At 40.5% G+C, this 26,696-nt stretch overlaps 1 protein-coding gene across 1 annotated transcript in view; it reads right to left on the bottom strand.

Moving 5' to 3' along the window:
* Nudt3 (nudix hydrolase 3) overlaps nt 1-26,393 on the bottom strand; it is a 112,751-nt gene extending 86,358 nt beyond the window's left edge. Inside the window, exon 1 of the mRNA XM_076858877.1 lies at nt 26,011-26,393. Coding sequence (XP_076714992.1) covers nt 26,011-26,109 — 99 coding nt within the window. The 5' untranslated portion in view covers nt 26,110-26,393. The remainder of the gene's footprint in view (nt 1-26,010) is intronic.
* Between the last annotated feature and the right edge of the window lie 303 nt (nt 26,394-26,696).

The following is a 26,696-nucleotide window of genomic DNA, read 5'->3' as shown; positions in this document are numbered from 1 at the left end:
ATTCAACCTACAGCAAGAGTTGTGAGATGCAGAGAAACAGCTGCATCAGTAATCAGCTAATCAGTCTGATCACATCAGCAGGTGCAAGCAGGTCTTTCCTGTAATGGTCACTGTGTCACCAACAGAGAGGCGACCCACCAACCAAGACGAGCTCCGTAAATCCTGGACTTAACTACATAGCAACATATTCGCTCCAAATAAGATTGAGAAAAAGGCTAATCACTTATATATTGTTTTTCAAATGTACATGAAATAACATTAGTCTACACCATCTTTTTTTTTCTTCTTTTTTTTGGGGGGGGTGTGTAGGGGTATTTTTGTTTTTCAGTACTTGGACTGAAGTACTTGGATTACCACTGAGCTATATCCCCAGCCTTTTAATTTTTTTATTCTGAAGCAGGATCTTGATAAATTGTCCAGGCTGGCCTTGGCCTTTCAAACCTCCTGCCTCAGCCTCCCGAGTAGCTAGGCCCACATCACCATTCCCAGTACGTCATTGCTAAATAAATAAAACACAACAAACCACAAGACTATATATGAATGATACACTAAGGATCAAAAGCAAGGAAAGAGAATGACAAAAGTACGAATGATGCAAGTTTTCTGGATTTGATTGTGTTGTTTGTTTCTCTCAAAACTATTTAAAGGTTTTTGCTCTGACTATATAGTTATGTAAAGAAGATGAATTTGGATTTTGCACAAAAGACTAATTATTAAGCAACATATTTTCAAATTCATGATAACTCACTCTGATTAGGCAGTGCATAAACAATCCTAGGAATGGATGATTAGACAAAAGTGTGATGTATTTATTTGCTTTTCTTCCTTCACTGAAACCCAGTTGTCCACTGGTTTTACGGATGTGTCTTACACCAATGGGAAATTTGATGCCAGGCTCAGTAATCCTGTCTCAAAAAACAAGAAAAATTTTTAAAAGGCTAGAGGGCTGGGGATGTATCTCAGTGGCAGAGTGCCTGACTAGTGTGAAAGGCCCTAGGTTTAATCCCTAGTACCTCAAAAATCAACCAACTGAAAAACTGTTTTTTTGGTGGCTGTTTTCATTAGCTATTACCACATAAGAAACCTGAAATGATGAACTATTGCTAGCCTTCTATTTCCAAGTTAATAAATTTTTCTAGGGGCTGGGGATGTGGCTCAAGCGGTAGCGTGTTCGCCTGGCATGCGTACGGCCCAGGTTCAATCCTCAGCACCACATACAAACAAAGATGTTGTCTCCGCCTAAAAAATAAATAAAAAAAAATTCTCCCTCTCTCTCTCTAAAAATAAATAAATATTAAAATTCTTAAAAAAATAAAAATAAAAAAATTAATTTTTCTAATGCCTTTGTATATTATTTACAGTAGAATAATAAAGTACAATGTGACCATTAATATGAAGATGAATCTAAGGTAAAACACGACTGTGAAATATAATCATCTGAACACATATATCATGCCTAATTAATCAGGATACTAAAAATATCCCTTGATATGAAACTAAGATTTAAGAAATTTAATAATGAAGAAAATTAAGTATACATCATTTAGTGAGACTTCAGAACCAAAGTGGAAAATCTGTGCACTTATTCACTTAATATAACCAGATATGAAATTCACAAGCCTCACTTGTCTGACAGAGGCCCTGGGGGAAATCAGTTCCATCACATCACTCCAGACTGTTTCTTCTTTGGGTCTTCTTTGCCAGTGTTGAGCTACACCTAATGTTGTATATTACTTTCATCTCCCCACCCTCACTCTCAATTTGTTTTGTTGAGAATACAGAAGCAATCCACAGAGATCACCCACCATTTTTCATCTCTATCTACATACATTCCTGTACAACTTACCTCTCTTCTGGTACCATGGAGGCACTGTATGTGCTCCAAGAAAAAACTAACCCCTCAGTTTGCCAGATGTTATGCCATACACCTGTAATCCCAGTGGCTCAGGAGGGTGAAGCAGGAGGATCACAAGTTGGAGACCAGACTCAGCAACTTACAAAGACCCTGTCTCAAAATAAAATATGAAAGGGCTGGGGATGTGGCTCAGTGGTTAAGTGCCTCTGGGTTCAATCCCAGGTACAAAAAAAAAAAAAAAAAAAAAAAACACAAGTAAATAAATCACCTCTTTGTGCATGTGGATCTTCTTTCTATTCTACTAAGAGACATTGTTCCAAATTCCCCCCACCTCTTATCTGTATCATAATATTTTACCTATTGTATCAGATAATCTCCATCAGTACAAAATTGATGCAATTTCTCTCAAGAAAAAAAATAAAACTATCTCTTGACTCAACATCCTTTTCCATCTACTACCTCATTTCTGTTTGTTTTTTGCCTTTGCAATACTGGGGACAGAATCCAGGGCTTGTACATGCCAGGCAAGCACTGTACCACTACCAACCCCTCCTACCTGAAACTTTAAAAGGCCAAGCCTGACCTCTAATTTGCAACCCTCCTGCCTCAGCCTCCTGAGTAGCTAGGATTATGTGCCACCTCGCCCAGCTCTGCTACTTGTTATAGCAAAGATTCTTCAATAAAGTTGACTATTACAGGCTGAGCATACTTAATCAAAAAATCCAAAATATGAAATGCTCCAAAATCCAAAATTTTTTGAGCACAACATAATGTCACGAATGGCACAAAAAAATCCACAAATGACACGTAACCGCTTAAAGTCAAAATGGAGGTGCACTATTCTACTGGTCTTCCTTTCGTTCATTTATTTAATTATTTTAAATTGGTGCTTTACAAATATAAAGGTGGAATTCACTGTGGCATATTTATACATGCACAGAGCGTAATTTTGTCAAAATCATTCTATATTTTCTCCCCGTCCTGCTCCTATTTCCTTCTTGTACTCCACTGATCTTCTCTAGATCTTTATGATATCTGACCCCCACAAAACACACACACACACACACAAACCTACTTCTTGTCCCAAGTATTTCAGATAAGGGATACTCAGTCTGTATTATTGATTTGTATTCTTCTTTTCCCATTCTCTTCTAAATCCACCTCAAACAGAATTATACCACCTTTCAATGTCACCCACTTCTTTCTTGTTGCTAAATCCAATAGTCTATTCTTATTCACATTGCTTGACCCATTGTCCAATCAACCCATCCACAGCACTTGCCACAGTGACATTAGCTCTGTTTTGAAACAATCTTTCCATGGCTTCTAAAACATATTCTTCTGGTCCTCTTCATCTCTTGCTCACTACTCTTTCCTTATTTCCTCAGTCTCTGTGCTGCACGGTTTGGTCTTCAAATCATCTTGTCTTCTTTATATAAAGTCACTCCCTTTGTGGCTTTTGTCAAGGCTGTCGTTCAAAACACCACTGGATAGGCTGACAACTTCCAAATTTATATCTCCAGTCTAGACTGTTCCCCTGAAAGCCAACTTCTGTGTCCAGCTGATCTCTGCATTGCAAATCTCTCCCCCTTGCATCCTTTTTCCATCTTAGAAAATGGTAGTTCCATCCTTCCAGTTATGATGATCAAAGTTCAGTGCCATCGACCTGATTCACATCTCATGGTCAATGGTCAACAGATTGCACCTTCAAATAGGACCCAAGTGGGACCACCTCACACCATCTCTGTAGCTACCACCCTATATCTAAGCCATCTTCAGCTTCTGGATTAAAGTAAAAGTCTCCCTGCTCCCACCCTTCCCCTCTTTCCCACACAGCCATTCTCAACACAGAAGCAAGGGAAATCCTTTATAACTTCATCTCAGATTATGTCCCTCCTCTGCTAAAAACCTTTCAATGGCTCTCCATCTCATTCCAGGTCCAAGTCTTCACATTTTAAGGCTAAAGTCCTTACAGAGACCTTCACCAAATATCTTATAAAGCCTCTATTCCAGGGTTTGACACCCAAAGTACTAGGCTGGGTCCTTCCTCCCACCAGGCTGCAGTTAAGACTCAGACTCCTCTCCCCTCCTTCCTCTCCTCTCTATTTTTTGTGGTACCAGGAACAGAACCCAGGGGTACCCAACCTTTTTTTTTTCTTTTGGTAGCTGTAGATGGCCAGCTTGCCTTTATTTTATTTGTTTATTTTTATGTGGTGCTGAGGACCGAACCTAGTGCCTCACAAACTAGGCAAGTGCTTTACCACTGAGCTACAGCCTCAGCCTTTTTATGTGTGTCATAAAATATTTCTTTTAATATTTCTTTTTTAGTTGTAGTTGGACACAATACCTTTATTTCATTTATTTATGTATTTATTTATTTTTGATATTTTATTTTTTAGTTTTAGGTGGACACAATATTTTTATGTGGTGCTGAGAATGGAACCCAGTGCTTCACGCATGCCAGGCGAGTGCGCTACCACTTGAGCCACATTCCCAGCCCTCATTTATTTTCATGTGGTGCTGAGGATCGACCCCAGGGTCTTGCACGCGCAAGGCGAGCGCTCTACACTGAGCCACAACCCCAGCCCCTGCCTAGCCCTTTTTGTTATTGTTGTTGTCATCGTCCAGACTGGCCTCAAATATGCTATTCTCCTGACTCAGCCTCCCAAGGGCTGGTATTACAGGCATGGACCACAGCATTGGTCTGGTCACAGACTCTTTATACCTTTGCATTCCCACATCCCTCCTTATGATTGTCACCACATGGTCTCAAATATCACTTCAATGTTCAAGACAAAAAATAGTGCCAGTCACATCTGTTCTTCAGCAAACTTCTGCTTCTAGGTCACACAGCATCCCTGATTGCAAAGAAAACTGGAAAAGTGGAAAGGGAGGTAAGGATGAGCATGGAGTGAGCCAAGCAACAACGTCTGTCATGCACTAAGTGAACCAGAATGGGGGACATCGATGTCCAACTTGATTCCCTAGGCGGGACTTGGTAATTGATTAGATATTAATTTTAGAATGAGTTGACTATCAAGTCAGTGATAACTAGCACTACTGGGTAAATTCTTATGTATTTTCTCGGCTAAAACAAAATACAATTTTTTAAAATCGTTGTTCTGTTGACAAACACCAACAAAGAAAAGATGCATTAAAAATGTTTATTACCACTTTGTTGTGTCTTTGAAAAGCAATTTTATGACTACTGCCAAATGCTTTGAAGAGAGTAAGTCTTGTACCCAGTAGACAAGAAGCAACAAGGCAAACAAGAAGGTCTAACTGTTACTAAACGTGTTATTGATTTCTTACTGCAAATAAATCTGCACTTGGTCATTTCTGAAATCATCAGAGATGACTCTAAACTTAACAAATCGCACTGACACACATAAAAATGTCTGGCACTCTTTCTCTATCCTATCAATCACAGTTTATGTGGTTCCCTGATTAAATGAATAGAGTATCACATTTACTTCTTATTCTTTTTTAAATTTTAATTGTTATATATGACAGCAGAATGCATCACAATTCCTTTTATACACATAGAGCACAATTTTTCATATATATGGCTGTGAACAAAGTAAAATCACACCATTCGTGTCTTCATACATGTACTTAGGGTTTACTTCTTATTCTTATTTTTGTTTTTTTCCAGTACTGAGGATGAATCCAAAGGAAATCTACTACTAAGCTACATCCCCAGTCTTTTTTATTTTGAGACAGGGTCTTGTTTAATGTCCCAGGCTGGCCTTGAACTTGAGATCCTCCTGTCTCAGCCTCTCCTGTTGCAGGGGTTTCAGGTCTGTGCCACCATACCTGGCATGCTTGGTTTCTGTCAGCAAGCACTGGGAAGAGAGTGGCAAGCAGAGGACAACTTTGTTAAGATGGCTGGTTAAGTATCATATATTTTTTAAAATGTGTAACTTTGTGAAATGGGACAAAAATAAAGTAATTATTACTGGAGTCACTAATACTATCATCTTTTGTGATTTAACAATGTATCTACAACATGAGAGGGACATTTAAATAAATTCTTTCATCTGTATAGTGGACATGTAGCCATTAAATACATGTATGGGGTTGGGGTGCATCTCAGTGGTAGAGCGCTTGATTAGCATACGTAAGTCCTTGGGTTTGACCTCCAGCACTGCAAAAAATAAAGTTAAAAAATAAAAATGTTGGGCTGGAGTTGTGGCTCAGTGGTAGTGCGCTCACCCAGCAAGCTTGAGGCCCTGGGTTCGATCCTCAGCACCACATAAAAACAAATAAAGGTATTGTGTCTAACCACAACTAAAAAATAAATAAATAAATAGATAGATAGATAGATAGATAGGAGTTGATTTAAAAAATATGTACAGAAGCCAGGCTAGGAAAAAATGCTTATATGTGCTAAAAAAGATCATAAAATTATAAACCAAATTAATCACAATGCTGTAAAACTAAACACATTACTGATTAAAGAAAATAATGACTTTTATATGCTTTGGAGGAAATTATTTCAAGGCTTAACGGTATTTATCTTCACAAACAACTGTGAGTCTCCTGTGCATACAGCACCATGCAGTGCCACAGACGATAAACTATGAGCAGAAGACATTTTAAACCCTGGTTTCCAGGAGTGATGGCGCAGACTGATGGCGCAGATCTATAATACCAGCTACCTAAGAGGCTGAAGCAGGAGGATCTCAAGTTCAAGGCCAGCCTGGGCAGCTGGAGACACAGCTCAGTGGGAATGCCTTTGGGTTAAGTCTCCAGAACCACACACACAAAAAAAAAAATAAAAATAAAAAATAAAAAAAGAACAAGAACTCTGGTAATTTATAACTTACTAGACTCAAAGGCTATACAGTGAGTGTAAATCATCCTCATAATGAAAGAAATACCACTAAAATGGTCAAAAGTATTATTCTGCATCCAAAATTTACCGAAAATATCCATCTTTCTGATAAATTCAGCTTCTTCCCACAATACACAAGCACTGGTGCCAGGACTCGTGATCAACTACAGCAAACTAACAACAGAACAGCAGATGCTGCTGGAGTTGGTAGAGGCTACATTTCTATAATTATATGAGAGCCTCTCATTCCACCAATTTACTGTTGTTTTTTTTTAATATATCTTTTTTAATTGTAGGCGGACAAAATACCTTTATTTTAATTATAGATTCTTATGTGGTGCTGAGGATCAAATCCAGTGCCTCACATGTGCTAGGCAAGTGTTCTACCACTGAGCCACAACCTCAGCCCTAGGTTTTTTGTTTTAAATGCTGGTGCTATGAATCAGTCTTAGAAATATATTTTTATTCAAAATTTTTCCATTCTACTTGTTTAACTCTCTCTTGTGGATTTTTCAGATGAAATGAATGTCCTGTCTTTACACAGATTATTTTACCAGAAATATCACAGTAGACAGATTTGTATTCCCTTTTACTTCTTTCACTGAGGTAGAAGGATAAATCATGCCTAAGACTACTTCCAGACTGACAAATTTAAAGATTCTATAGCCTCAGGTCTTACCTACTGCCATAAGACCCTTTAAATATTTCCTTTTGGACTGGGGTTGCGGCTCAGCAATGGAGCGCTTGCCTAACATGTGCAAGGCCCTGGGTTCGATCCTCAGCACCACATACAAATAAAATAAATAAAGGTATTATGTCCAACTACAACTTAAAACAAAACAAAAAAATAAAATAAAAAATCTTTCTTTTCTGTATTTTTGAATCACATACCACACTGAAGTCTATCTTTGTGCAACTGTGTGAAGCTGTTATACATTTTGTGTGTGTATGTGTATGCAGAATTGGGGATTGAGCCCAGAGGCACTTTATCACTAAGGTATACCCCCAGCCCTTTCAAATTTTTATTCTGAGACATTGTCTCCCTAAATTGCTTGGGACCTCACTAAATTGCTGAAACTGGTCTTGAACTTGGGATCCCCCTGCTTCAGCTTTCCAAATCACTGGGATTATATATGTGTGCCACTATACTTGGCTTGTGAAGCCACTATCATCAAGACATGCACACTCATTTTCCCCCCAGGGTGCTTGAGATAGAACCCAGGGCCCCATACATTCTGGGCAAGTGCTCACCACTAAGCTATACCCCAAGTCCCAGAATCTTTTCTTATCTTATTTTATTATTTTTTTTTTAATGCCTACACATTCTACAGTGGAGTAGCAGCAAACTTCTCACCCTTTGACACTCAGATCTTCTCCTTTCCCACTGTTTCTTCTCGATCTAGCATGTGTTACTTCTCCATGCCTAAATCATACGGACAGGTTTCTTTTGCAGCTCCTATTATCCTCTATATATCATAATTACTGGTTGACCAGTGGGATTCCTCTTGGGTCTCAATAACAACACCTAACATTTTCTGAGCATTTATTACATATCTCAGAAGCACATTATTTCTCTTTCTTCATTCAAGTCTCACAACAACTTCATGAATTAGGTACGACTTATTCCCATTCCACATATAAAGCAACTGATTTTCAATTCCCTGATTCCTTTGACCTTATCTGATATTCTTGAATCAGTCTCCATCCAACCTTAAAACATTTCTATTGTTCCTTTTCCCCTCTCTAGCTCCTATAAGCAAAGGAATAAAAAAATATACAAAACCTCAACACTGAAAGTCCTCCTTTTTTAAGCCTAGATTATAAACTCTGAAACTGTCTCTCCTGCTTGTAGTTTATCGTCTGTGCTACCTACATGGTTCCCCATGCCCAACAGGCCCATGACTGTGTGAGGATAAGCACCACTCAACCTCCACTTTCACCCCTTATAGAACCATCACTTCGATCATGACTACACCACAGCAACTCTGTCCAATTTCTCTTGTGTCTTAAACTCCTATCACCAGACCACTTCCAGAAATATGTTTAACTTCTCCCCAGAATGAGGCCATCTAGAAGAGACTTTCTCAAATCCACATCAATATTAATCTGGGTTCTAGGTTTTGTTTCTTTCATGTGCCCTCCAATGGCAGGGAAAAAAAAGGGGGGGGGGGAGCTTCCTTCCCAAAGCCTGATTTAGCCACCCGAAGTCCACGTGTCATCTTAACATTCTACTGGAACCACTTTCCAAAGTCATCACTAACATTGCTGCTACACCCCACCTTCGCGGCATTTGACTGCTCCAGGTCTGACACTATTGCCCAGCATAATTTTTCAAAAGGTTCTCTTCCCTCAGCTTTCACCATTCCGCCTCCCTGAGCACCTCCCTGAGCACTGAGATGCTGCACTCCACTGTTCCCCCTGCCCACTTTCTCTTGTGCTCACTTTCCACCCTCTCCCTGAGGTCCCTGATGCCCAACTCTGGCTGCGGTCCTGACTTTTCATTACACCTCTAGCCACACGTCTCCAACTACTGTCAGTTCAATTCCTATGATTACTTCAAATTGGACATGAAAAAACTGAAGTCCCATCTTCTCTCCAAGACCAATCTCTCTTCTAAATTTTCATCTTTCCTATTACCCAGGTCATTTATAAGTCAATGTCACCCATAGGCTTCTTTTTTTGTTAATATTTTTTAAGTTATACATGGACACAATATCTTTATTTTATCTATTTATTTTTATGTGGTGCTAAGGATAGAACCCAGTGCCTCACATGTGCGAGGCAAGCGCTCTGCCACTGAGCCACAACCCCAGCCCAGGCTTCTTATTTCATCTTTAACTTACCATCTGTCACCCAATCTGTCTGCTCCTTTGACTGCAACATCACTTAAGTCACTCCTTCACTCCCTCTGGGGAGAAGCCTGTGGAGTTAATCCTGCACAGCCTTTACACAACAACCCTGTGAGGGACAACTGGGGTCCCCAGTGTGAGGTCAACCCAAACTCCTCATTCTCTTAAACCAAGGCTCTATACCCCCAAATTCCCTCCCTGTCAACACCCCCATTTTATTGCCCTGCCACCCCACCAAGCCACTCAGGTGCTCTGGGTCTCTGGTGTTCACTAACTCATTCCCACCCCTCTGTAGTGCTGGGCTCCCTCCTCCTAACTACCCTCTCCTCTTCCTTCTAACTATGCATTTCTTAGAGCCCAAGACTTGTGTATTTTGCCTCCAAAATTAAGTACTTCCAAACACTGTCTCTTCTCCATTTTCTTTATTGCTCCATATACTTTTTAAGTCCTGCTTCTTTTAATTTTCCTGTCTGACCCCACACAAGACACTTGTTCAACTGAACTGAGATGGCTGAAGGTCATTTAATCAATTTAAAAAGCATTCTTCCTGGAGATCAGGGAACATATCCATAGTTTTAAAATTATCACTACACCTAGAGAGATAAAGACCTCAATTCTTAGCCAAGATAGAACTTGCAAAGTACAGATATATATTTTAAAAGCATCCTACGGTCTTTTTAATCTTGGATTGTTAAAATTGATTTTTAAAATCTTGTCCTTGACAACCACATGATTTAAAACATTAAAAACCTCACACATTCTTGAACAGGTTTTAGAACAGTTCTAAACACTAAGTATCGATGGTAGGGAGGGCATAAGTATGCTGGTAAGCATTTCATAAAGATAATCAAGAGTTCAAGCCACTGTCAGTTATATTTGCTCTAATTTCTGGATTATTTTTTCACCATTTAAAATCAATTTTATGAAAAAAAATTTAAAAAATAAAAAAATAAAATAAAATCAATTTTATGGGGCTGGGGATGTGGCTCAAGTGGTAGCGTGCTCGCCTGGCATGCGTGCGGCCCAGGTTCGATTCTCAGCACCACATACAAACAAAGATGTTGTGTCCACCAATAACTTAAAAAAAATAAATAAAATAAAATATTTTTAAAAATTCTCTCTCTCTCTCTCTCTAAAAAATAAATAAATAAAATAAAATAAATTTTATGGGGCTGAGACTGGGGCTCAGCAGCAGCACACTTGCCTGGCATGTGTGAGGCACTGGGTTCAATTCTCAACACCACATATAAGTAAATAAAATAAAGGCCTATCATCTGTGTGTGTGTGTGTGTGTGTGTGTATAAATTTAAAATAAAATCAATTTTAAGGCCATTAGCATGAACATATTTTTTTTACTTCAAAAAATTTAAAAATTTAAAGCCTGCTTCAGAAGTAAAATGAAAAAGATCTCTCCCAAAAATATGAATTAAAAATTTCTGAGTCAATACATATAAATTTCTTCTGCTGTAATGGACTACTAAGGAGGTTAGGTTAAAAATTACTCAGATAGTGTATTATAATTCTTGGTTGCAAGCAACAGAAACCAAGCCTGGTTGTATGAAGCCAAAAGGAATTTACTGGAAGAAAATCAAAGGCTCAGAAAACCGGAGTAGCAGGGACCATAGGCCAGGACTGGAAGATTGGCATCATACCACAGGCACTCCAGGGCTGGCAGCAAAAGCCACAGCCCGGGTCTTCAGCACAAGCATCTGGTCAGCACACAGCCAATGCCCTCCCTGAGACTCCACACAGCCTCTTCAGGAGCCAGACACCAAGCACTGAAAAGCCAACTACTGAAGCCTTAGTACTGCATTCATGTAGGCATACCAGAAAAGGGATCTAGCATAATGGCCCATTCAGTTTATGCACTAAAAGATGGGCCCTTCATCCCCTTCAGGATGGGCTTTCTCCAAAAAGGAGATAAGAGTATTCTGAGGAAGGAGAGGTTGGCCAGAAATTCTAGAAATAATAAACATCCCTGTTCCCAGAGACACAAATACTTCCAAAATTATTTACAGAACAATTCTTTACATACTATATTCCATGATTTCTGATTTTATGCCAGAAAAAAAAAATCATCCAATACATACTACATCCCTCCCTGCACAGCTACCCAAGCTCTTCTAAAGAGGTGGTGCTACATAAACTATTGCCCCTACTGACCTTGACCTCTTCTGCCTAATCTGGCCACAGCACACCCTTCTCTAAATCCCTCAAGTCCTTTGCCAAGTCCTCATTCACAAACATAATCAAATGCAAGAAAAATCTCTCTTCCTTTTTCTTCCACAGCACTGTACTTCAAGTTTAAAAAAAAAAAAAAAAAGATGTGGTGTCATTCCCCTGTAATTCCAACCACTAGGGAGACCGAGGCAGAAGGATTAAAAATTCAAGGCCAGGGCTGGGGTTGTAGCTCAGTGATAGAGCACTTGCCTAGCACATGTGAGGCACTGGGTTCGGCTCTCAGCACCACAAAAAAATATAAATAAACAAAATAAAGTTTAAAAAAAAAAGTTCAAGGCCAGCCTCAGCAACTTAGTGAGATCCTAAGCAACTTAGTGAGAAAAAACGAAAAGGGCTTGGGTGTAGCTCAGTGTTGAAGCACCTCTGGGTTCACTCTCTGGTAATCCCTCCCCCCCAAAAAAAGCTTTCTTTAAATAAAAGACTTTTTAAAAAGTCTTATTATAATAATAATCCATAGGCATTATTTTAAATAAAAAATACATACTAATTATTTAAATATGAAATTATTTTAAGCATTTAAAATAATTTCTTAGACATGCAATCAAGTACAGTCATCTCTGAGAACTGGCAGGGAATCAACTCCAGGGCTCAACATACTCAGCTAATGGTCTAGCAAGTAAGTCATTTCTGCAAAGAGGAAGCAAGTGAAAATATTAAATAATCAAATTTCCAAGAACTACCATAATAACCACATATTTAAGATATATTAGTTCAAGTTATACATACAAAAAAAGTGTTTCATAAAAGCAACTTCTTATTGCATGTTTTATTAGAATTCCTAAATATTCAAAGAAAAATCACTATCCTTCCTCTTCTTAATAGAAGCATAAGCACTGTATGTCTGAGTTCATGTCCACTTCTGTCTATCAGTGCAATGCTGCTCTTATAAAGCTTATCCAAAAGGTGTTAAATAACCCAGAGAAAAGAAAATTACCTTTCTGTTTTATGAACAAAGAGATTGATTAATTGTACAAAAAAAAAGTCTATTTAAGGGATCGTTTTTTATTTATAATACTCCTTTTCTCTTTATTTCTACTTGCTGTACATTTCAACTTTTATTCCTTTTAAATAAAAGTTTTCATTCTCTGATATTGAACTAAAAATTCACTTTCTTTATTTCATCTTAGAAGTGCTAAAAAAATACACCATAAAATAAGGCTTTGTAACACTCAAGTTGTTAATTTCCCATTTAAAATAGAGTAAAGGGGGCTGGGGATGTGGCTCAGGTGGTAGCGCGCTCGCCTGGCATGCGTGCGGCCTGGGTTTGATCCTCAGCATCACATACAAAGATGGTATGTCCGCCGAAAACTAAAAAATAAATAAATAAATAAAAATAAAATAGAGTAAAAATGTGTTCTAAACTAAGAATTTTTAAAAGTATATTTGGATGAAACACACAACAGACTTGCAGAAACAGTTGACTTCTGATTAAATGCATTAAGAAGCACAAGCACACCCTGAAAGGGATGAGATGTCCAAAAGAAAAAAATAAAACCACTTACTCTGCTTTGCAAATACGTTTGCAATTACATTTTAATATGGATGTATCTTTTAGCAATTTTCTCCTATTTCAAATTAAATAAGGAGATTAAATTGCAATGATCTTTTTCAAGTCAAGTTTTTCTATTTAGGTTTTCCCACACCCAGCTCTGTTGGCATTTTGGGGGACTGGTGGGAAGAAGAAACAAAAGTAGTTTAAGACATGGCCTCTTGCCTCAGAAGGAGCTGAAAAACCACAATTCCACCCATAATTCTACAGGTTCCCATTCCACAGCCAGGGATTAAGCATGTGGCTAAAGTGAACTACTTCCTAACAGGTGTAGGCTCATACAGTACCTTGAAAAGAAAGGTTCTTTAAGCTTACAAGGTTCCTTTTTTCAGTTCTTCTGAGTAGTCTAAACAATGAGACAGTCTAGGAGTTAGCAAGCCCAGTCTGCCCCAGACAACTGCTAAGCCGCTTCTTAGAACTTGAAGGTCAGTTAGAAAACTGACTTCCACACTCCAGCTCTCTCCTGCCTGCCTCACAAGAACTGACCCCATGTGCACACACACTAGTCTTAGCACTTTATGTAAACAAACCTCAAAAAACTAGGCAAGTGATGAAAAAGTATAGGTATTCAACTGATATGGGTTCTAATAAATTTCTAAGAAAATTTGGCAAATCTTTATTCTTTTTTTTTTTTAAGAGAGAGAGAATTTTTAATATTTATTTTTTAGTTTTCGGCGGACACAACATCTTTGTTTGTATGTGGTACTGAGGATCAAACCCGGGCCGCACGCATGTCAGGCGAGCGCGCTACCGCCTGAGCCACATCCCCAGCTCCCAAATCTTTATTCTATTAAGCAAAAACTGTCACTCAATCTTTTATGTATGTTTGTATGTATGTATTTTTTTATTCAGGGTTTCTGTGTTGCCCAGGCAGACCTCAAACCCATGGGCTCAAGTGACCACCCATTTCAATCTCCCAAGTAGCTCGGACTACAGGTATGTACCACTGCCCCTGCCTTGATTCCAGATCTTTCATTTGCAATATCAGTTCTAACTACCTGACTGACCAGTGTGCAAGAGCTTGACATGCACATGCACACACATACACTATATATATATATAAAGAAACTAGTAGCAGTGGTAGAATCTAGGGCAAGGAACTGGTGGCAAGGGAAGACATGAAAGGAGAATCACCTTTCACTCCACACCCTTTTCAAATTTTGTACCGCATGCCTGTATTACCAATTTCCAACAAGTCTTTCTGACTAAATTGTCTTAAGAAGAGTTGAAGAAATGTTAGGTCATCACACAGTATTCCCTTATTTTTCATGAAGTTTCTTCTCCCCTTTGTCATCTTCCTTTTTTTCCTCACATCTTAAATTTTGGGGGGGAGATGGAGTCCTTTCAGATTAACTTCTTTAAAAATTATAGAACTTCCTTTTATCTCCATTCTTACATTACTTTAATACAGCTTTTTCTAATAAACTCTCACCATCCCATTCATTTCCACCCCTCACATTCAAAGGAAAAAGCTGGTTTCACTGGATGCTCCTGGTGGCGGAGGCAGGAAAGGGTCAAGGAGAAGCCCCACCCCAGTGGGCTGCCTCCCACCTCTCCCACCACGATCCCCCAGCTCTGGCTTCCAGCCACACTGGCCTGCTTCCTGTATTTTCTCCAGACCAAGTCATTTCCACGTTGGAGTGTAACTATTTTTCCCTCTGCCTTGTCATTCAGAGGGGACCACCCAACCAAAATATGCCAAAACCCCCACTCTCACACTTACTTTCTGCTAGCACTCCCTGCTGCCTAAGTTCATCATGTGCACTGATTTCTTTGCTCAATACTATCTCCCTGCATTTTATCTGATGTTCCACAAGAGTAAGGACTTTTGTTCTGACACTAGTGTCCCCAGAATAGCATCCAGTCTGTACATAGGCACTCAATAAATTAAGTTCAGAAAGGAAGAAGTGAGTGAATGGGTGAACAGTTTTCACTATTCAAAGGGTCAGAAAACAAAGGCTTCATTCAGGAAGGCTGTGGAAAAGATTGCAGGCATGTTATATTAAGGCAAAAATTCTCAAAGTGGGTTCAAGGAAGTTTTCTTGGGTATTGAGAGGACTTTACTCAGAGAAACTGATTTGGGGTATGTTTCTTTATTAAATTTTAAGTTTGAGGATTTTATTTCCAAACTCAAGTCCTTACTCTTCTTTTATCCTGTTACCTGTTCCACCTGAGAAAGTTCCTTTGTTCTGTCACTAACATTAACCACCATAAATCAAATGTGTCAGGATAGCACCCACAAACTTTGCATCATGTTTCTTAAACCTTGACCTAGATAAAGAACAAGATCATGGGAACATTTTATGACCATCCCTATCAACCTCCATCTCCAAATGACCTATTCTAATATTAATTAATTTTAGAATTCAGATCTGACATACATTATTAACTAGGAACCACTATCAACAAACCATTAAAATAGCAACTATCTCGATTGTGGTTTTTTGGAATATTTATGTATTAATAAAAGATTCTAGGATACCAGCAAAATGAAAAAATATTTTGCCCTCAGGTACTTGTGCCACTAGAAATAGGGATCTAGTTTATGTATCAATCACCCAAAACAAATTCTGCAAGATGGGGCTGGGGTTGTGGCTTGGAGGCAGAGTGCTTGCCTAGCATGTGTGAGGCACTGGGTTTGATTCTCAGCACCACATATAAATAAATAAAATAAAGTCCATTGACAACCAAAAAATTTTTTTAAAATTCTGCAAGATGACACAGACTCACAATATTCAATGTCTGAAAGAAATCCTGAGTGTCCTATTATAATACTATCCAGTAAGCCTCAGAAAAGATTTACAACCTAAAGCACATTCACTGGAATCGGGCTGATACTCATGATTATCAAATACCCTGTCACTAAAATACTGGAAATAAGCAAAGAGCTGGGAGAATTCTCTGGAACACGGTTATCAATGTATTACTGGTAGACACTAGCGTTCAGTGTGTTTTGGCTATCAGTTCCTCCACTAGACATAAGTGTGTGGGTGTGGATGTGGGTAAGTCTGATCAAACCCAGGACCTTAAGCTTGGGAGTCAAGCACTTTCCCACTAAGCCACATCCCAATGCAAACAGTAAGCTTCTTGAAAGCAGGGACTATATAGAGTCACTCATTCAATCACGCATTCAACAACTGGATATTTCTACATTCTAAGGACTGAAGACAGAGAAGTGAAAACAGATAAAAACACAAAAATCTTCAAAAACTAGCTTACATTCTAGTGGAGGAAATAAGACAATAAATAAATAAATATATGTCTGGTGGTGGTATGTGCTGTCAAATAATAACAAGCACTGGAGACACATGTTGACAAGAGACCATCGATATTTTAAACAGTGTGATCATTAAAGACGTGTCTGATAAGGTACATTAAGCAAAGACCTAATGTGAGGGAGTGATTCAGGCAGATAATATGGGGTAGAAATGACCCTGAGGCCAGTATGTCTAGAAAAGAGGCATGAGTAAGAGGGAGAGTGGGAAGAGATGTTATCAGAGCCGTGACAAGGAATCTGATCATCTAGGACCTTAGAAGTCACAGTTAAGACTCTGGATGTACTCTGCAGGTGTTGTGATCTGACCTCTGTGTTGATGAATCACCCTTGCAGTGATGGTAGAGTCGGCTAGAGGAGGGAGGGCAGAAACAGGCAGAGCGGTTAGGAAGACAAGGCAATGGTCAGGCAGGAGGCAAGGACAGGCCAGGGAGGAGCAGCACAGTGAATGCTGGGAGACACTAGAGTTGTGATTTCTGCTAGATGACATGTGGGATGAGAAGGGGAAGACTCAAAGACGATTTCCAAGGTTTCCCATCTGAGCAACTGATATTATCAAGATTTCTTTTACCGCAGGAAAAGCAGGAGTTTGTTGCTGTTTGTTTTTTTGGTGGATGGAATAAAGAATTCAGTTGGGGCTGGGGCTGGGGCTGGGGCAGAGTGGTGGAGCGCTTGCCTAGTACTCGTGAGACACTGGGTTCCATTCCCAGCACCACATTAAAAAAAAAAAAAAAAAAAAAAAAAAAAAAACCCTAAAGGTATTGTGTCTATCCACAACTAAAAAATATTTTTTAAAAAATTCAATTGGGGATTAGGGGTGTAACTTAGTGGTAGAATATGCAAACCTTTAGGTTCAATTTCCACCTCCCCCGCCCAAAAAAAAAGAAAGAAAGAAATCAGTTTAGGCTTTGGAATTTATCATATTTCCAAATGGAAATATCAAGTAGATTGCCATTCAAGTCTTGATTTCAGGAGAAAAAAATAGACATTTAAAAGTAATCAGTGTACACCAATGCGGTGGCATAGCTCAGAAGTCCCAGCCACACAGAAAGCTGAGACAGGAAAGATCACTCGAGCCCAGGAATTAAGAGACCAGGCTGGGCAAAGCAGGGATACCCCGTATTTCAAAGGAAAAAAAAAAAGCCAGGTATGATGGCCCAAGCTATAACCCCAATAACTTGGGAGGCTAAGGCAGGAGGATCATTCAAAGTCAGCCTTTCTCAAAATTTAAAAAAGGCTGGGGCTCAGTGGCAGAGCACTGCCTAGCACATGTGAGGCACTGGGTTCCATCTTTAGCACCACATTAAAAAAATTAAAAAAGGGGGGCTGGGGATATAACGCAATTGGTAGAGTGCTTGCCTAGCATGCATAAAGGCCTGGGTTCAACCCCAGCACCACCAAAAATAAACAATAAAGGCATGCTGCCCCATCTGCAACTACAAAAAAGAATTTTTTTTTTTTAATTTTAAAAAGGGATGGATGTGACTAGGAATATAGCTGAGAGCTAGGGCCCTTGTATAGAATACGCAAGACCCTGCATTCAATCCCTACTACTACCAAAAAACAAAAACAAAGTGTAAAAATGGTGTTTAAAGATGGGGTGAGACTGTCTACTGTATGAGTCCAAGGAAAAGAAAGGGTTCAAAGATTGTGTCTCACACACTGGAATGAAGAGAAGTCAGGAAATGTGGAGGAATCTACAACAATACTAGGAAGGAACAATCAGAAAGGAAGAAGAACGGGGCTGGGGATGTGGCTCAAGCGGCAGCGCGCTCGCCTGGCATGCGTGTGGCCCGGGTTCGATCCTCAGCACCACATACAAACAAAGATGTTGTGTCTGCCAAAAACTAAATAAATAAATATTTAAAAAAAAAAAAAAAAAAAAAAAGGAAGGAAGAAGAACTAGGGAGATCACCTAAAAGCCTGATGAAGAAAGTGTTTCAAGAAGAAAGGAACAGGGGCTGGGATGTGGCTCAGAGGTAGAGCGCTCGCCTAACACGCGTGAGGCACTGGGTTCAATCCTCAACACCACATAAAAATAAAATAAAGATACTGTGTCCACCTATAACTAAAAAATAAACATTTGGGGCTGGGGATGTGGCTCAAGCGGTAGCGCGATCACCTGGCATGCGTGTGGCCCAGGTTCGATCCTCAGCACCAAATAAAACAAAGATGTTGTGTCCGCCGAGAACTAAAAAATAAATATTAAAAAATTCTCTCTCTCTAAAATAAATAAATAAATAAATAAAAATTAAAAATAGATATTTAAAAAAAGAAGAGGGGCCTGGGGATGTGGCTCAAGTAGTAGTGCGCTCGCCTGGTATGTGTAAGGCACTGGGTTCGATCCTCAGCACCACATACAAATAAAATAAAGATATTGTGTTCACCTAAAAAGCTAAATATATACATAAATATATATTTTTTAATAAAATAAAAAAAGAAGAAAGGAAAAATCAAAAACACAAGAATTAAGAGCTGGCCGTTGGGTTAATAACTTGTAAATTATCATGAAGAGGAATTCAGCAAACAGTAGAAGAAAGTGCCTACGTGGAATGAGTTCAGGAAAGGATGGATGGGTGGAGGGGAAGCAGAGAGAGCAATGACAAGAAAAATTATCATGAAAGGGAAGAGAGAACTAGGATGGTAGCTGGAGGGAATATGGCACGGAGAGAACTTTTTCTCCCCTTGTTTTTCTTAAAATGAGAAGTATAATAGCCTCTTTTCCCTAGAATGATAAAGTTGAGAAAGAAAGGATGCAGGAGAGATGAGACACTGCAGGAATGAGGCTGCTGAATCACCAGGAGGGATGGGAGGGACAGGGACCAGCCACAGCTAAGCTAAGGAGATGAGTAAACAAAGGTATTCCTGAGCAAGCCCCTTCTCTTCTGTACTAGGCTGTAAAGAAAAATTAGAGACTGCTTCACACACAGTAGATAAGCAACTGTGTAAGAGAGTGTGTGTGTGTGTGCACGCACGCGTGTGTTTTACTGGAGATTGAACCCAGGGCTTCCCACATGCTAGGCAAGCACTCTACCACTGAAACATGTCCCCAGCGCCTTTTATTTTATTCTGTGATAGGATATCGCTAAGTTACCGGGACTTGTTTTGAACTTGTGATCCTCTTACCTCATCCTCCCAAGTAGACGGTATTACAGGCAAGCACTGCTGAGTCTGGCATACCTCACTATTTTTACAGAGAAATGAGAATCACCTTAAAGCAAGAGTAGGGCAAAGAGTTGTTTAAAAAAAAAAAAGTACAGTGAGGAGGATTGCAGTAGGACTTCAGCCCAGAAGTCACATCTGGAAAAGGGGGAAGAAAAGTATATAAATGGGAGAAATGAGTAACTGACTGGTATTGGGCAGGCAGAAGGGGAAAACAAAAAAAAAACATCAAGCCAGCGCGGTGCACACACCTATAATCCCAGCAGCTCAGGAGGCTGAGGCAAGAGGATTGCAGGTTCAAGGCCAGCCTCAGCAATTTAGCAAGGCCCTAAGCAACTCAGCCAGAGCTTGTCTCAGAATAAAAACAATAATAATGATAATAAAAAGGGCTGGGGATGTGGCTCAGTGGTCAAGTGCCCCTGGGTTCAATCCCCGTTCCAAAAAAAAAAAAAAGCCAACAATATAAAACAAAAAACAGACTCTGGGAAAGATTTTGAAAAATGAAGAGTAGAAATGTCCAATGGCTATATCAGAGCACCCATCCTGATCTTAGAACGATGTAACACTGGACAATGAGATACTCCCCAGTCAGCCTGGGATATACTGGAAGCCCTTCGTCATGGTTATTACCCCTGGGATTGCCACCTGCACCTTACTCCCCTCTCTAGAGCCTGCTGGAAGGTGTGGTCTGCAGTGACGTCCTTCCCTTTACTCCTCTGGGGCATTTTATAGACAAACACTCAGGCCACCAACCTGGAGAGCTCCAGGATCTAAGAAAATGCAGAAGCACTCCCCTAGCCAAGAGTTGTAGGGCTTCTGGTGGAAACGTTTAAAATTTAAATTTCATCCTTTTGGTGTTTGTTTGTTTGTTTGTTTGTTTATTTATTTATTTATTTATTTATTTGGTGGTGGTGGTGTGGGGGGGAGACATTACTGTGGAACTGAACCCAAGGATGCTTTACCCTGAGCCACATTCCCAGCCCTTTTTACTTTGAGACAGGGTCTTACTAAGTTGTTTAGAGTCTCACTTAGTCGCTGAGGCTGGCCTCAAACTTGTGATCCTCCTGCCTCAGCCTCCTAACTGACTGGGATTACAGGCATGAAACCACCACACCCAGCATTATTCTTTCTTTTTGAAAAGGGTTCTAATACACAAGGAATTCTAACTGACACAATTTTGTTAGTCTTCATTTTTTTTTCTCCTTATAGTCCTACCTTTTTAGTAAGGTGAGGTGGGAGGATCACTTCAGCCCAAGAATTTGAAACCACACCAGACAATAGTGAGACCCTGTCTAACAAAAAAAAAAAGAAAGACCTTCAGGAGCAGCTTTAACTCTCCCAGGCATCGTGACATTATCTTCATATATTCCATATCACTGGCTCTTCTAAGAGTATTTCATAGTCCTAGATATTTCAACTGTATGGAATGCCTGTGTTACATTCTTCACCCCTCCTCCAGAGAGGGTAGACAGAGTACAAATTCTTATAAGACTGTCCCTTCCCCCTAGTATTTATCACTTCTCATTATAGAGGCTGAAAATAAATAAATAAATAAATAAATGAAAAAGAAAGAAAGGAAAAAGAAAAGGGAGAGAGGGAGACAATCTCACTAGAATTACTTTAGGGGGACCGAAGTTTAATAATACGATAAAGATAAATGCCATATTACCAATTCAGAATAAAATTTTAATAAATTTCATATTAAATTAAATAATTAAATATGGTATTTCATTAAATATGATAAAGTACCATAAACTGGATGATGTGGCATATTAAAAAAATATAAAGCAGGGTGCAATAGTGCATCCCTATAAGTCCATCAGTTCAGGAAGCTGAGGTAGGAGGATCAAAAGTTTGAACCAGACTTACCAAATTAGCAAGGCTTTAAGTACTTGGTGAGGGGCTGGGGATGTGGCTCAAGCGCTAGTGCGCTCGCCTGGCGTGCATGCGGCCTGGGTTCGATCCTCAGCACCACATACAAACAAAGATGTTGTGTCCGCTGAAAACTAAAAAATAAATATTAAAAAAAAATTCTCTCTCTCTCTCTCAAAAAAAAAATAAGTACTTGGTGAGACTCTGTCTTAAAAAATAAAAAGGAGGGGCTGGGGTTGTGGCTCAGTGGTAGAGCGCTTGCCTCCCTCATGTGAGGCACTGTGTTCGCTCCTCAGCACCATATAAAAACAAATAAGATAAATGTATTGTGTTCATCTACAACTAAAAAAAAAAAAAATTTAAAGAGAAAGAGAGAGAGAAGAGAGAGAGAATTTTTTTTTAATATTTATTTTTCAGTTTTCAGTGGACACAGCATCTTATTTTATTTTATGTGGTGCTGAGGATTGAGCCCAGTGCTCCGCGCTTGCCAGGCGAGCACGTTACTGCTTGAGCCACATCCCCAGCCCCTAAAAAAAAAATTTTTAATAAATAAATAAAAAGAATGGGGCAACAGCTCAGTGGTAAAGCATCCAGGGATTCAATCCAGAGTACCAAAATAAAATATAAAAGTGTATTTATTCACCAATCTTTGTAAGACCAAGATCTTGCTTTAAGTATGAGTCTTACTGAAGTTGTCTGTCTTTCCTATACCACACACATAATGAAGGACCTGTTTTCCAGTCCTAGTTTCTTTAAAACAAAAACCCTGCCATAGTGCATGCCTATATTCCCAAGGGCTTAGGAGGCTGAGGCAGGAGAATCACAAGTTCAAAGCCAGTCTCAGCAACTTAGTGAGGAGGTACTAAGCAACTGAGAGATGCTATCTCAAAATAAAACATAAAAAGGGCTGGGAATGTGGCTCCATGTTTAAGGACCCCTCGATTCAATTCCCAGCACCAAAACAAAACAAAACCCTAAAAACATTCATAAAGTAATACAGAAGCAAAGTCCTTCTAAAATTTCAAGATTTCTTCCCAATCTCTTCCAGTCTGTTCTGCCATATATAATTGAGCAGTAATTTATTTTAGTAACTTGCCTTTATAGACTTTTCCCAAAGCATTTAAAATATTCCTCATAAACTATTCCTTTTTGAACTCAAATTTCACTGACCTATGGCATATTTAATTAAGTTGCATAATTACAAAAACAAATATGATGAGCATGAACAGATACAAGAATAAGTACACCTGACTCCTTATAAGCACACAATTTCACTTCTAGGAGACCACGGCTGGGGTACAGGGAATCCAGTGGCCTGATGAGTAACCAATGTTCACTGAGCCAAGCTGACTGGAGTGGGGGCTGGTTAAGAGAACGTCCCCTGTACATTAGGTTCACAGGACTATGGAAATGTGTTCATTATCACAAATACCCCAAACTCAAGATTTTATCAAAATGTTAATGACATTAGTAAGAGATGGGGGTGCAGCTCAGAGGCAGAGCACTGGCCTAGCATGTGTTGTTTGATGTACAGTATCAAAACATCAAATAATTAGTAGAACTTGTTATGGGGAATTTTTCTGGTTAACTTTAGTTTATCAACAGGAAAAGAAGCCAGAAGTCTGGAAGAAAGAGAACTCCTTTTCATCTTGTGTTTGGGCCTCTTTTTCTATTTCTCCCACTAACCCCAGAGCCCCCTCCTTTCATGCCTGTCTCCTTCACTCCCAACATTCAATGAGCACTCAGTAAACATTCCATGTGCACACATCCTAACCTGGATCTGAATTTCAGCTGTTCTCACTACTGGCCTATAAGTAAAGTTTTTTGGGGCTGAAAAAAACACAATGCTAGAGGGTTTTATTCAATGGTCAATTATCTTCTAATATTTCCATCTTTTTCCTCACATTTGTTTTTGTTTCTTGACACTAGCTAATTAAATTTATGAATCAAGGTTCATGTTTATACTTACATTAGAACTATATTATGCTAATAATATTCTGTAAACTATTTATCTTGATTAAAGCCATTAGTTCCCATTAAAAAATAAAATTAGGTTGAATGACCTGTTAAGTTTGAATTTCACTTTCCCACAATGTGTGGCGGCTAATACTTCCAGTCTCTGGCACATCTATTGAGAACATAAAAGTTCTCCTGGAACTAACAAATCACTTCCCTTCCAACACAATTATATAATTTGAAAGTTGAACAGTGCTCTGGATATTATTTTGTGGTCCAAAATCCCTCTCAATTAAGAAACCCCATCTAAAACTACTTTTGGATAAGGGATGCTTTTCTTTAAATCTCACATGACAGAGAGCTGCACCCATAGTAGGTTCTTTATTTAAAACATACTTGCTTAAATGAACTAAATAAGTCTAAAATGGGCCCACTTCATTATTTTTCTTGTTCTTCACAGGCTTTAGCTGTAACACCACTGAATCTGTAATTAAAGATTTACATGATTCTTCTGCTCATTAACCAATGTTCAAAAAGAAATCACTAAAGGAAACTCCATGATCAGGCAAATCTTTTAATCCATTCAAGAAACTTCTTTCAACAGGTTAAGATCTTAAGCTCCTTAAAACGTAGGTCCTATGCCTAGTCTGATTTGCAAGAAGCAGCTGGGCAGCCTAAACATTCAAGTAAACGTGCAACATTAACTCTGCTAATATCAATACATGATAAAACTTCTAACAGAAAATGGAAAATCAAGTCTTTATTAGTTTGCTTATGATCTACACAGGGTCTCCAATTTATCCCAAATACTCACATGTTTTCAATTTCAAGTATGATTTGAAAAAAAAAAAAAAAAGTCTTGTATCATTTATGACAAAATTATACACCCTTCTACTTATAATTAGGGTGCTCTCAGACTTAAGCATAGTGTAGAAAAACATTATTATGCTAATTTGCTTTCCCTCCAGTTAACATCCTACGATACCATCTGATTTCCCATAATATATGATAATGAAGAGAACAAAACCTCTAGAACAGGAACCACCACCAATAATTTCATTTTACTCAAGTATGTATTCCAAAACAGTACATAATTTACAAAATGGCCCTGATTAGTATCACTCTTACAAGCATCTCTTTGAGGGACGTTTTTAATATAGGCTAGGTCACAAAGTATACATTTCCATATCTTTTCTTCTATTTTGCGGGAAAAGGGCACATATGGGATCCCTCAAGAGCACAATTAGTGCTTCCTTGATTTTCTTCAGGCAGTAATTTAAATTCCCACTTCCTCCTAAATATCTCTGGACAGCAGCAACTCCTGGCAGTCCGTCCGTCTCTTTCATCACAGCTTCTTTTCATAACTAACGGGTCAAGTTCCTTTCCCCCCCCATTTCAACACTTACACTGTACTGCAACCTTGCCACCCTAGCCCACTGCTGATCGCTGGAATATAACATATTGAATTTCACTGTCCTTCATTGTTTCCAGCCTAACTGCCATTTTACCACCATGCACAAGAGAAAAACGCGTTCCCACAGGCATCTTATGAATTTCCAAAGCAGCTATTCTTTGTGGATTTACAAAACATGTGCCTTCCCTGAATTCCCTTCATCACCACAGAAACGGCTTTGGGGAAACGAGATTTTTCTTTTTCTTTCTAAGTACCCAAAGCAAAAAGAAACGGATTCTAAAATTCTATTTTCCTGGCAAATTTAATCCTAAGGGTCTTGCTAGAGATCAGTGGAGGAACGGCAGAGATCTTAAGTGCCACTTTTGGTCTTCCCAATTAAAACGGAAAAAAAAAAAATCAGTCCCCAGAAATTATTTTTTCAAGTGTCCTTTCTTCTCTGGCTACACCATACTAACCAGCGCACTGTAAAATAAACAGCTGGCTTTGGCTTGTGCACAACGCCCTAAATCTTCCTAATGCAACCCCGGTCCCTGGCGTGGGCTCACACATAATCCCTCACAAACCCCAAACCTGCCTTCGAAGCGGACAAAATTAATTCTCTGCCACAAAGGCCGGCCTGCGCCGCGTGCTCGGCGGCCTCTGCACACATGTGCTGGGCTGACAAGCGCGGAGCTGCCCTTCCTGGCTCAGAGCTGGGGGTCCGGACCGGGGACTGGCCCTCCCGGCCGCTGCCTGCTCCCCGCGGGCGCTCCCCGGTGGCAGCCTGGCATCCCCCCGGGCGGGCGCGTCCACCCCGGCCCCGCTCACAGCCGCTTCCCCTCCGCCCCGCCAGCCCTTTTGTGTCCCCTCTTCCCCGCCTCAGGAATTCCATCGGAACTTCTTTCGCGCGGAGCGGGGCGGCCCAGTCCGCTGCCCGCGCACACCCCGCCGGGCGGCCGCGCCCCCCGCGCCGTGGCCGCCAGCGGCCCGCGACCCCGACCCCGCCGCGCCCAGCGCCTCACCTCCTCCTCGCTCTCGCTGCGGAAACACAGGCACGCGGCCCGCTTCTTGTAGCCGTCGCCGTCATAGGTGCGGGTCTGGTTCGACTTGAGCTTCATCATCCTCCGAGCCCGGGTGGGGGTGCGGTGCGGGTCGCGGGAGTGGAGGGGTGGAGAGCCCGCTCCTGACGGCCGCGCGCGCGCGTCCCCGGCTCGGCCACGAGAAGCAGGGAGGGGAAGGCGCTTCTCTGCTACACGGCTCCGCCGCTCGCCCGCCGCGGCCGCCTCATTCCCCCCGGCCCAGGTCCCGCGCTGCCACCGCAGCCGTCACGGCTGTCGTCGCCGCTGCCGCCACGGCCGCCGCCCCCTCTGCCGCCGCCACCCCCGACGACGACTGCGCCGCCATCTTGGGCGCGCTGCGTCAGCAGCGTAAGACTGCGCCAGCCTGTGGGACGGCCGCGAGCCCCTGGCGCAGGCCGCGTTTGGGAATCGCGCCCTCCCAGTCCGAGCGGCGTAAACGAGCTTCTGGAATGAGAGGGCCGCACGACTCCAGGCAGCCCCTATGCTGGCAGCGTAGGCGTGGGGACCCTGGGCTGCGAGCAGAGGGAGATAGGAAAGAGGGGCGTGGGCGCATGGCCCGGACCCAGGGGTCCAGCTAAGCGGGTCAGCGGAAAGCGGGGACTTGCGCAAGGTCACCCCGCGCGTCTGCG

Source organism: Callospermophilus lateralis, chromosome 6 (genome assembly GCF_048772815.1).
Source record: "Callospermophilus lateralis isolate mCalLat2 chromosome 6, mCalLat2.hap1, whole genome shotgun sequence".
Lineage (NCBI taxonomy): Eukaryota > Metazoa > Chordata > Mammalia > Rodentia > Sciuridae > Callospermophilus > Callospermophilus lateralis.
This window is presented reverse-complemented; position numbering and strand designations above follow the sequence as displayed.